Raw genomic sequence first — 12,772 nt, 5'->3', positions numbered from 1 at the left:
TGGATTGTGACACTCTGAAGTCAAAGAAGCTAGGCTGATTTACCCTGTCTGAGAATCTGATTCTTTATTACCAACTTTTTTTAAAGCATCTTGAACTCCCCTCGCTCTCCACTGGTGCTGGGAGAACCTCGTGTATCTTGTTTCTCACTTTCCCCAACAGCCGTATCGAATGGGTGTGGCTGCACTGGAGTGAATACTTGAAAGCCCAGGATGAGTTTTACGTCTGGATTCATAACATGAAGGTTACCTTGGAGCCTGACATAGAACTGCAGCTCGGTTTAAAGGAGAAGCAATGGCAGCTGAGCCACTCCCAGGTTCTGTTGAATGATGTCCTAAATCAGTCAGTCCTGCTGGAAAGGCTGCTGGAGGAAGCTGCTTCCTTGTTTAACAGGATAGGTGACCCGAGTGTCGATGAGGATGTCCAGAAGAAGATGAAGGTGGAATATGAAGAAATAAAGACAGAAGCTCAGGTAAAATGCAACTATAAAAGAGAGGAGGGTTTAGGATGCTCACCAGTTACTATCCTGTATTATTTACTGTTAGTGTTTCTGATATGAGAGCAAGGAGTTCCCCAATATGGTTCATGGGAAAAGAATGTATCTATAGTGCACAGAAGGTTTGAGTGATCTTAACAGGGCAAGATTAATACAAGCAATCCCAAAGCAAATGCTTCCCTGCCCTTTGGTAAATAAAAGATCTCAGAGTGATCTTGATGCGAAGTAATCCATCCAAGGAGATGAGGAAGCATCCCAACTCTGCACCCTCATTTGAAGCTATAACACAAATCCCCAGATCAAGACTCACACATCATAATCTCAGAGTTGGCAAGCAATTAATGCTTTTCCAACACAAAGAATAGGCAGCCAACGCTAATAGCTAAAAGATTTTCAATAGATGCTAATTCATTTTCCAGCCTGCACCTGCCCTCAATCCCAGAGGTACAGTGGTCATTAGACAGGAGGATGGTCAACATTATAATTCACCTTTTCATGTCTGTGACTCACTTTGATAGTTGGTTTGGGTGAAGGTTTGAGATGAGACAAAAAGAAAAGGAGTACTTGTGGCACAAGTACTCCTTTTCTTTTTGTGAATACAGACTAACACGGCTGCTACTCTGAAACCTGAGATGAGACAATACCCTTCATTTCCACAGCTGGTGGGAAGGATCTGGCTATGGGACAAGGATTTGCCTTTAGTGGGTAGGAGAATCTTACATGTAGGGATGCTCAAGATTCTAGAGTAATGAGAGTAGATCAAGGACATATCTAGGGTATATCCAGCCACCTGAACAGTAGCCTTTGTACATCAGTGGCTTTGAATTTGCCTTAGGGAAGAACGGCCATTCCAGTGTCTGATAACTGACTAATCCAAACAATTGGAGTTAATAAAACTGAACTCCATTACATGGGCTCTATCATCTGCCTGCACAACCATGACACCTGCTCTTCTTTCCCACTTCTCCACCCAGGCCAAGGATTGGGTGGTCATGGTGATTGGTGGACACTCTCATCCCAAGAAGTCATCATCCAAGGGGATCATGGAGTCTCATTGGAGGGGCTATGTGGGGAAGTTTGTGGTTCTATGGGAAACAGAAGCTTTGAGTCTCCAGGGCTAGAATCTTTCATGAGGTTGAACTTGAGTTACTTTTTCATTTAAAATATTTAAAAAATTATAAACCCCCATTCTGTGCCTGCAGCAGTCACACTTTCTAGCCATAAATACATCTAAAGAAACATTTAATCAAAGTCAGGTTGCAGAGTAAATCCATTCGTTAAAAACACCCTTTTTTGTTCCTGGCAATTCAACTCTTGGGATTATAAATTTCACCAGATTCCCAATTTAAATGTTTAGTGATTTCCCTCTAAACAAGGGTTTGTCCTTGATCCATGAACAGCTAGTATTTGTGTTGTGCAGTTTGATATTTGGACTAGCCAGTTCCCTCAAACAAATTGTCTGAATACAGAGAGCCTGAGTCAGATCTCTTAGGCTAGTGTGACACCAGCGTAGATTTACACTGATTGTTGCTGCTGAGAGATCAGAATCAGGCCCACTGTATTTAGATAAAATACATGCTGATGTCTCCAGCTAACTGAGGCTCTAGAAAAGGCAGCTGAAGCAGCTACAAATGCCACCTTGCACCAAAAGACAAAATGAAACAATCCAGTTGAAAAACCTCTGGAGGCTGCGGGTGGAGGGGTGGTGGAAAATGTTAGTTTTTGTGATTGAAATAAATGGGGGACTCATTGGCTAATTCCAAGGTTAGAGGCAGCTTGGGAGTCTTGCTAGGAAGTGAATAATGGTAGCTGAAGGAACCTTTGCTACTTCTCACAGTGGGAGGGAGGACTGAATGAAAGAGATCCAGTAATCTGGGTTGTCTCAGTCCCTCTCATGATGGGGGGCTAGGCTTCATGTAAATTGCAAATGACAGCTGAATTCCCAAGCTGGCTACAGGAGACAGCTTGCTGGTACTTGTAAATTTCACTAGTACTCAAGAAGCTTTTTTAGATCTTGTGCAGTTGTCAGTTTCTGTCACAGGCTGAGCAAGTGGATTCCATTTCTCAAATGCTTTAACTGTGATATTACTTCTCCAGTGAGTTAACATATTTTCTTGCTGCCACTGAGTATCCTTACACTCCCAAATTAAAAATTATATTCACCAGAATTTTTTTTAATTACAGTTGTTGTAACATTTTTACACACAGCAGCCAATTCTCTCCCCTACTCCACGTCTCTCCCCCTCTCCCCCCAAAAGAGTTATTAGTACTATCCAAGAATGTCGTCTAAGTATAAATAACCACTGAGACATCCTCTCTTCCTTGTATAGCAGGAACAGTAGTGATGTATGAAGTTTCAACACATACTCAATCTAGGCTGGTGCAAAATACAAAAATTTTGATTCATGTTGGTTCTCTTAAATTAAACCTACAGGTTCTTGGCTCAGTCTTTCATTCTACTCTCAGACAATCCAATGTGAATTAGAGGGAGAGAGTGGCAGAGGGTGGCTTCAAATCATTTTTGGCGCCCTCCCAATTCTGGGCTGCTTCAGGGGCTGAAACAACCTCTAGCAAAATTTAGGCAGCCCTAAGTTATGGCATCCTCTGCAGAGCTCCCTGTGGCTTGCAGCGCAAGCCAGAATGGCCATGGTAGCATGTTGTACAGCTCTGTCCCAATACATTCTCTTCTGTCTCCAGCCCCACAACTGCCGTCACACACCTCCTGTACCAATGCTTGTAGGAAGCCAACAGAGGCCCAACAGAGTCCCTGCACCAGGAGAATTCTCCCCCAGTTGCTTGCTGGCTACTTACAGCCCCTGTTTGTTGCTGGAGTGGCAGATACACTGCACACTAAACCTGGGCTCTGACTCAGGTTTGAGCCCAAGCCCCACTTCTGTCCACATGCACATCAGTCTGACTCGAGTCAGCAAACGCTCAAGACCCGGGTCCTAGGGTCCCGCTAGGGGAGTGGGTCAAAGCCTGATTCCTGCTGTGATCCAAGTCCAAGCCCTGTTATTTTGCATTGCGGACCCAGGTCCGGCTGCAGACCTGAGTCAGAAGGTGTGCATAGTGCTGTATGGATGAGTTAGCACAGCTCTGAGACATGGGTCCAGCAATTGTAAAGCAAGGTTTACAATACAGTGTGAACACTCAAACTCTGATTTGGAAACACCACATCTACAAACCTGGGTCCTACAGACCTGGGCTTAGTGTGCAGTGTAAACATACCCATAGAGGCCAGAGAATGGGGCAGACCTTCATGCTTTATCTCTTGGGTAACGGTGCACCAAAAGCATGTCCTGAATATGAAACCAAAAACCTGCATATATTCTTCACAATGTCATCTCTTAGTATTCCTCATCTTGCAGCCTGCTTGGGATCTGTTATCTTCTTGTCAGTACAAATATTCCTCCCTATGCCACATCTTGGCTGGTAGATGTTCTCTGATTATTCAAGTGCTTCTGCAGAAGGCAAGAGTTAATGCTCCTTTTGTGTGGCTTCTCAGTGAAAAGAATAATGAGTTGCCTGACAGAGCAAATGGCAGCATCTTTCTCTTCATTAAAAGTTGCACTCGGAGGTAGCCCCATCTAGCAGTCTGGCAGGTTTTCAGCCTGCCCTTGGTTAGCTTTTCATATGATAGCTTAGCACAGTGTTGTGTCTGTTCAAATGTGTGTCATTTATCACATGACCTGATGGATCGTAACATTTTCAGCAGTAATTTCCAAGCCTTGGACTGCTTCATTTTGGTCGAACAGCTTGTCCCAGACAGAGGTTAAGCTACTTCTCAATTTAAGCTGTGCATCTCCTCCTTAATCAACCTTTGTAATTTTACCGTAAGATGCTGGAGTACATTTTCACCATAATTCTGTTTATCAATCAGATTTCAATCCTCCCGCTTGGGAGTTTTTACAGTTTGCACTTCCTGCCCTTGTGTATTTATGTCTTCATTTCACTTTCTCTGCCAAATCCTCAGCTAGTGCAAATCAGAATAACCCCAGCGAAGTCCATTGAGCTATACAGATGGACACCAGCCAGGGATCTGCCGCACTATGTGCAAGGCTTGATTTGAGGTCTATGATCCCTCACACTAGGCTAGGCCAGGCCCAGATCACACGCTTCCCTACGCAGCTCCCTAGCCTGCAGGATCAGAAATGCACCCTGAAATTTAAAGGACAGACTCCCATTTCAACAGAGTTTTCAATACTCCATGTAACTGAGATCAGAATTTTGCCTTCTGACTGCAAAGACTGTCACGGTGGGGCAGATTCTCCAGTGTGGTGTAGCTGCTTTGTATTGTACCACTGTGACAGTCTTGCCCTAAAGCAAGGGGGACTGGCCCTGGAGGATTATCCCAGCACAAGGGTGATCCTCTGGTGGCTGGAGCTGACATATGGGCTCATGCATTTCTCTGCTTCCGTGCTGCTGGCATGGCTGAAGGAGAGGTGACATGGCCAGAATGCTCCTATATCATGGTGTCTTCAGACTGCTGGGCCTGTTTGCAGAGGACACAAGATAGAGGAGTCCTCAGACTATTCCAGCTTGATGCAGGGGTCTGCACAGAGCAGCCCCAGGGTCAGGGGAGAGCAGATGGGAGCTTTGAGTCACTTTTCCCCCTAGACCAGTGACCTGGCCTCTGTGTAGATCCGCCAGATCCCAGGATCCAGCCCTGTCTCTGGCCCCTGCATAGGGGCACAAGATGTGTGCAGAGAGATGTCTCCTTGCACCCTGTCCCTAGTTTGTGCAGAGCCAAACACTGCCAGGCCCTATATATTGTGCCAATGAAAGCAAAGTCTTTGGAGGTTACCATAGATGCTAAAAATATTGCAGAGTTTCTAATGCTGCAAATATAGTCGTTTAAATGGCAAATGCTGTGAAATAATTTACATGCCCCAGGCATGATCAGACAGAGTAATCCTATACTTTTTGCCAGCATGGAGGCTGTCACCATAGCTTGTAGGCTGGCCCCATATATTGTCTGTGTTTCAAAGCAAAGTTGGGAAAGGATAATACCGCTTTTTAATGAAAAATATGAAGCTTTGGAAAGGGGAGGCGAGGCAAGGCACTGACCTTGCCATCTTCTGTTCTCTGAATAAACGTTGAGATGCTACAGCACAGCCAAGAATGGGAGAAAGCTTTACATATTTTTGTCCTCATACTGGAGATGAGGTGTGAACTCCTGAAAAGGTTGAGTGACATGGGGGTGAAAGGAAATGGACTCTGTTTTCCTAGTTAAAAATGCAACCTATAAAGAGACATATAAGCTCTGGCCTCACCGTTTTGGACGTTTCTTGTTACAGTGCAGAGTTAAATTGCTTGAAAAGATAACGAAGGAACATGAGCAATACAAGACCAATGTCGACCAATTTCAAGCGTGGCTGAATGGCGTGACTGAAAGATTGAACAGCTGCATCGGAGAAACAACAAAGTTGCCAGCAGACAATGGGCTAAAGACATTGCAGGTTCTTTATGATGCAGTTCTAGTAGGGGAGGGAGAACGCTGCTAAGAAATGCATTCTCCTCATTTGAATCCCTTCTTATGTATATTCCCCAAATCATACAAGTATTTAACAGAATAGTGTATTCATAAGATCCATGTGGCTCTGAAAGTATGCTATGGGCCTAGAATTCAAGCACTGCAAGTTCAAATTTGGCTCAGGGCAGAAATCTGGAGGAGGGGGGGAAAGGCATATTGTCTTTATCAAAGGGGGATATTTAGAAGAGAGGTGTTTAAAACAAAGTCTGGTGAAATGGCTAAAGAAGGGGACCTGAATCATGAGTTGTCCAGGTCTGCCACTTTCTGTGCGGCCATTAACACACCATTGACAACTCTCCCAATTTTATCATGAGTCTCATACTATTTGACATTTTTCTTAAAGCTCCAGTTCCTGGAGTCATGTGATTACACAAGAATCTGAGCTTTCATTAAAAAAAAGAAATGTAAGTTTCTAGCCTTCCTGGTTAAAAAGAGAAGCATATAAGCATGATTTGAATGTAGCGCAGAGGCTCAAGGGCCAGAAGACAAATAAATACAACCCTGACTTTTATTATTTTTAAAAATCTAATGATTTAAGCCAATCTAATGATTTAGGATGGGCCTGACTCGTGATTTTTGAATGCTTGGGGTTGGTGACACTGTTAACGGCACAATTTTTCACAAGTGGTCTCCAATTTTGGGTGCCTTAGTTTGGGCTACTAAACTTTAGACACCTCTGTGGCCTGAGTATCCATGATGCCAAGTACATGTGGCTCCTGTTGACTTCCACTGGCACTGTGGGTGCTGAACACTTTTGAAAATCAGACCCAACAGTTTTAAAAGATTCCTCTAGTTCTTGGGAAGCCATGCTCCTGCTGTTATATTATCTAAATCATAAGGCTACAAATTGCAAATAAGTATATCAAATCTGGCAGCTGGCCACTTCGTAAGTGACATGCCTTGAAACAACAATTGGAGAAGAAAATAAATACACAGATAAAAGTAAATATTATCAGGTGTCATTTCCCCACCCCCTGCACCCCACCCCACTGTTCTTTCCACTTAATGCTTTCTGATTTCCTTCTTTCTTCAGAACATTGCCAAAGATGTTAAGCGTGGTGAAAAGAAATTGAAATGCCTGGAGGTTCAGTCTACAGGGGTGATCCAGAACACATCCCCCCTGGGAGCTGGGAAGATGAAGGATGAGTTGGAGGAGTTGAGGAAAGCCCTGGAGAAGTTGAAACTAATATGTGGTGAGGAAGAGGAGAGAATACATAAGATCCTTAAATCAGAAAGTGCCTTTCAGTCCCAAGCCAGACAGTTGGAAGCAGAGGTCCAGGAATTCAGAAAGATGCTACAAAGACTAGAAAATGACCTGGAGTCAGAGGAGAAGCCGAAGAGTGAAGAGGAATTAGTAGCTCTGTGGAGAAAATACATCGTAAGTTGTTGTATTTTGTATGCCTAAAAGCAAGCTGTGAGAAGTGTAGTAAACATATTTGACAAAAGCAAAGGTACATGACCACCCTTGATCATACAGATATTAGTCATGTGACAATGTACTACAGGAAAGTGCTCCGATATTATGGGGCTGAAGATGGTAGAAGAATGTATGTAGAATCAAATAAGGGAAAATGTGAATGGGGAGAAAAGAACCAACAATTTTAGTCTCTGCCTCACACTATCTGTTCCCTGTTTCTCCTTAGGTATAGCAAATAATGTTTGTTGTTCCTGCTCATATGGGGTTGTGTCTTTCTCTCCAATTAGTCCCATTAAAATAAAGTGCGTACTGGTGGGTTTGTGCACACACACTTATAATTTCAGGTTTCTGGTTGTAGAAATCCCATGTTAAAAAAATCAAACTTCTCTAAACATGAGATGGCATAAGAAGAGGGTCTTCTGCAGATAGAGTATTTAAAATAACACGTCATTAACTTCCTGTTAACAGCTGTAACATTTATGCATCTGTCATCATTTTTATTACTTTCATTATAATCCAAAATGCCTAGTTATATGTCGTATTCAGCAAGTGCTTTGCAAAGAGTAGGGTAAAAGTAGTTGCAAACTTTATTCACTTAAGCCAAACTGTGTTTCAATCCAGCTGTGTACCTACCCCTTTTTGTTCCCTTTTCCGTGCACAGCCCTATAACCAGATTGTGGAAAAGCTGCTATTAGCACAGATAGGTTTGATTGTAATTGTACCAGAAGTGCTGCTCGCCTTAGGTCGCCCAGTCAGGAAATAGAAATTAAGCCATGTGCATAGGTGCTGGAATTTAGGGTGCGGGGGGTGCTGCAGCACTCCCTGGATTGAAGTAGTTTCCATCATATACAGGGTTTGCAATTTGGTTCGGTGGCTCTCAGTACCCCCACTATAAAAATTGTTCCAGCACCCCTGGCCGTGTGACTTTGTTGACCAGTCACACCATTTAATTAGTGAATTCTGCATATAAAATACTCACAGAGCACTTGCTGTGAACAGTTTACAAAACACCCATAGGCACAAAGGTGTTTTTAAAAATTAGTCACCTAACTATAACAAACAACCTGGACATTTATGAAAATCCTGATCATGTCACGGACAGTTTGAGAACAGAAAAAGGGCCAAATCTGACACACAAATGGCTTGTGGCAAATAGTTTGACCATCTCTAGATTCAGCATAGTCTATACATTTCATGTTCCGGGTTTTGTGCTTATGATGCAAACTGATCATTATTTTTATGATTAAGGCAGCAAGAGCAGCGCTTGCAGCAGAAGAGCCAAAGGCTGAGAGACTGAAGGCTCAGCTTAAGGAATTGTTCCGGTTTTCACAGAATATACAACCGCTCTCTGACGGTGTTGTAGCTGCAATACGGGAATATCAAAGGTATTTATCCATGGGGAAGGTCGGGGGGGGGGGGGGGGCTGGCTAGCAGTTTGACATAAAACTTCACTGGGGACTGAATGGCTCCAAGGATCAGCAAGGGTCTGCAGAGAAAGTGCAAGATACAGACTGACCTTAGGTGGCAGAGAACAAAGGGTTTTGGGCTTTTGTTTTGTTTTTTTATTGACGATAGCCACATCCCACATTTCAGTTAACCTTGCTGCCTTGGGACCAGTTCCTGGAACCTTGTTGAGAAGATTTGACTCACAGGAGAAGTCCCAGAGGAGCTCAACTCCCATTTAGACACCAAAATAAATGTCCAGATTTTCAGAAGAGCTTAGCGCATTGGGCGTTGGCTTCTTTTGGCATTGCGGCTGGAAGTGTCGCAACAGGAGCTGCTGGGTGGCTGAATACTTCCATAAATCTGGCCCTAGTTCTGAGTGCTGGAAAATCTCTTTCTTAGGGCCCAAGCCTGCTTCCATTGAGGTGAGCAGGAGTTTTGCCTCTGACCTCAATGGGAGCAAGATCAGGCATTTACATGTTAAAAATAGCAACGGAAACTGATCTTTGTGGTTTCTCTGATGTAGTGGGAAGGTTTGACTGTCTGGACAGTATATTCTGAGCCTCCATAATGGTTTGGAACACAGATTCCTTATCTCCTGCTCTTGGATCCCTCTTGCTGTACTAGGTATAGTCTGGATGAAATATTTGGTTTGACTGCTTGTTTTAACATTGTAGAATCAGTATTTTTATTTTTTGCTTGCTTTTCATGCTCAACTAAAAATCGGACTGGGAACTGTTGTTGTAAATGGTTTGGCTGAACTACTGCGGAGTGTACATGGCCTTTTTCTGGGAGGTTTGTTTTGATGAATCGTTCCCCTCCCAGTTATCTGGCAGGGCTTATTCCACCTTCTCCTTACTACGTATCTCCTGTTTCCTGCTTCCATGTTCGAGCTGGAAACATTTCAAATCTAGCCTCTCGCTGTGCTTTAGCACTTCCGCTTCCAGGCTGTCTGGAATCAGAAAGGTCAGAGGCTGCAGTTAGCAAACTTCAAGAAAGGATCAGTCTGGGAAGGGGAAAAGAAGGTCAGTTTATTTTTATTGTATCTAAACTGGTTTTCCTATCCCTGGAGCAGACTGTGCTGGCAAATGGAAAAAGACTGGAGAAATAAAATTGATGCAGAAAAGCAAGCAATTCAAATTTTAAAAATGAAACAAACTGGGATTTATTTTCCAATAAAGAACAACTATAGGAGACTTAAACTTGCCTCTGATCAGAAATCAGTGGCTGTTCAATAAGTTGCCAGCTTTTCCCCAAAACTCCTGCTTCTTTGCAAGGCGTGGCAAAGTCACAGGCTGCTGCTGGCAGAGTCTGTAGAGTAGATGGCAAAGGAAGTAATAACAGAGATTTCCATCTGAGGATTTCAGCGCCCTCAGGAAGCTAGGCTCATTGCAAACACCCCTGTGACATGTAGGTAACTAGTATTATCTCCATTTCACAGAGGGGGAAGCAGATGCTGAAAAGTGAAATTAGCCAAGATTGCGTTGGAAGTCTGTGGCATAACTAGGAGCTGAACTCTTGATTCCAATTCCTGTGTCTTAACAGGACAATATTTCCTTGTATGCATAAACTTTATACTGCAAGCTGCTCCTGACTTCAGGATCCAACAGGATGGAAGGTCAGGAAAGCACAGGGAAGTAGGAGGTAGCTGTAGGGGGTCTGCCACTGGGAAGGGAACTGCGTAAGTTCCTCTCACGGCCCCACAGTATTTAGGACCAGCCTTCAGACTGGGAGCCTGGATATTTAAACCATATATTAGTTCAATGAGTGTTAGCTATTTTAATTTATCCACTGATTTTACCTGGCACACACAGATGATTCTAAAAAGTTTAAAAAATATAGAATTAAAAACCAGGAAAATTTATTTTTGTCCTCCTTTATTCTGGGCAATTTGGGGTTATCAACATTTATTTTTTGTGTGTAAAGATAAAAAAAAATTTTAAATGGACCAAAACTCCTTTTTCACCTTTTTATGGAAATGCTAAAGGGGGCTGCAGCTAAATGCTAGGTTTCTTAGATGTACGTGCATGGCTTGTTTCTCCCATCCACCCGCCACATTGTTCCTTTGATCTTACTTGGTGGATAATACTGAAGATAACAAATTGAACACAATGAGATTGTTTGTTTGGCATTGAAACTGTCAAGCCAGATTTCATCCCTGGTACGTCTCTACTGATTTCAGTGGAGTTGGAGCAGAGGTGAATGTGTCCCTCCATATCTAAGCAGGGTTTGTTGGACATCTGACTGGCAGAAGCAGCTGCCTAGTGAAGGGTGGACAAAGCCAGGAGAAAACGGAGGTTCTTTGTGTTGGGTGGAGCAGGCACACGAGGATTGTGCTATTTTTGTCCCTCAGTGAACTGCACATTTAGCTTAAGATTTCACTTTAATCATTCTCGCCATTGTCTGCTTATTCTTGCAGGGCCAAGGGAAAGACATTTAAAATGAGCACTGGGGCTGAAACTGAGCTCAGGCAGAGTTTTCAAAATCCACTGCGAGAGTTCCAGTCGTGGAAGCCATCGGCTCAGAGACTTCTGGACTCCACTGCTAATGTTGCTGAGCCCTCCCTGACACATGCTTTCTTACTTCAGATTGAGGTAGAGAGTTGCAGCTAAGTTAGGAAGCCAGTCTCTTGTTCGCATGGCACAAGCTATAGTGACACGTGCACGAATGCAGCCGTCTGTTGGCGACAACTGAGAATGTTTTCCAGTTCCTTTAGGAAATAACACACTGCTGAAACTCAGGCCCACATCTGCACTAATTGTAACAAAGTCACATCATTTTGGGCATTCTATTTAGTGAGCTAGAGTTGCCAGTTGAGAAAGGAATGTTATATAAGAGCTAAGTGCCTTATTATTGCCTTTGGCAGTAACCCCACATCCATCTGGGTAGGAAATCTGAGGACTCCATTAATACTTTTGTAATAAGATAGTTTAGATATTAAGATACATAATTGCTGCAAGCACCCATGAATTGAGTAGTGATGGTGACTCCCTCGCCCCTTGGATCTCTGGAATAAATGTTTTTATAAACAGGGATCAAACTGAACCATAACCCTGATAAGACAGTTTCATGTCAGGCACCATGTAGCTCAGTAGGCTTCCTTCATGCAGATCAGCAAAGCAGCTGCAGAACCAGAGAAACGAAGCAGTCCAGTTTATATAAAAGAAATATTGGGAGCAGAATTTATGCCTTCCTGATGCAGTTTGTGGTATAGCAGCCTGAGTCATCCGTTATACCAGGACTCGAGTAGGCCCACAGAGCCCTACAGTGTAGGAGTGTAGACGACAGATCCCAGCAAGCAATGCTTCACCTTGATGCGAGCAGCCAGGCTTTATGCTGAGCCGTTGGGCCTCGTCTCCATATTTGGGATGAAGGTGACTGCAATTGGCTCCCTTTATGTAAAAAAATGAGTGCTGCACTTGGGGTTCTGGCAAGTTGCTGATTTGGCTGTCAGCTTGGCACACGGTGGGTGCCTTGTGGTATAGCAGGTATGCTCAAGATACTGTTGTCCTACAGCCATGGCCTCGCTGTTTTTCTGTGCATTTGCCACCTGATCCGCTCATGTAGCCCTGGGTGTTACGAGAATACTTGTTCTCCTGTAGGCATGCCTGGCTGAGAGCTCCCAATTCAAGGAGCAGTTGATGATGTTACAGCTGAAGAAGGATTTGCTAAGCAGTATCTTTGGTGAGGAGAGAGCAAAGTCTCTCCTAGCAGAGGTAACCGATACAGCAAAGGAGAGAGAAATTCTACACAAAAGTCTGCTACAAAGGAAAAGCAGACTGCAGGTGAGCAGTTAATATTCAGTTCACTCCAAGGCCTGTTTATTATTTTATATTGTGACAGAGCTCTGTCCTTGCCTCCGTGGGTCCCACGTTTCCTGGCGGA

The 12,772-nt window shown here is 43.6% G+C and overlaps 1 protein-coding gene across 2 annotated transcripts in view; it reads left to right on the top strand.

Moving 5' to 3' along the window:
• SYNE3 (spectrin repeat containing nuclear envelope family member 3) overlaps positions 1 to 12,772 on the top strand; it is an 84,934-nt gene that overhangs the window by 36,985 nt on the left and 35,177 nt on the right. For both annotated transcript variants that reach the window (XM_077819327.1, XM_077819328.1), the window contains exons 4-9: positions 161 to 470; positions 5,792 to 5,953; positions 7,061 to 7,405; positions 8,693 to 8,829; positions 11,307 to 11,481; positions 12,490 to 12,672. In XM_077819327.1, the coding sequence (XP_077675453.1) occupies positions 161 to 470; positions 5,792 to 5,953; positions 7,061 to 7,405; positions 8,693 to 8,829; positions 11,307 to 11,481; positions 12,490 to 12,672 (1,312 nt within the window). The remainder of the gene's footprint in view (positions 1 to 160; positions 471 to 5,791; positions 5,954 to 7,060; positions 7,406 to 8,692; positions 8,830 to 11,306; positions 11,482 to 12,489; positions 12,673 to 12,772) is intronic.

The sequence above is a fragment of the Eretmochelys imbricata genome, chromosome 6 (genome assembly GCF_965152235.1).
Source record: "Eretmochelys imbricata isolate rEreImb1 chromosome 6, rEreImb1.hap1, whole genome shotgun sequence".
Lineage (NCBI taxonomy): Eukaryota > Metazoa > Chordata > Testudines > Cheloniidae > Eretmochelys > Eretmochelys imbricata.
The sequence above is the reverse complement of the archived record's forward strand: the minus strand, read 5'-3'. Positions and strand labels throughout refer to the sequence as shown.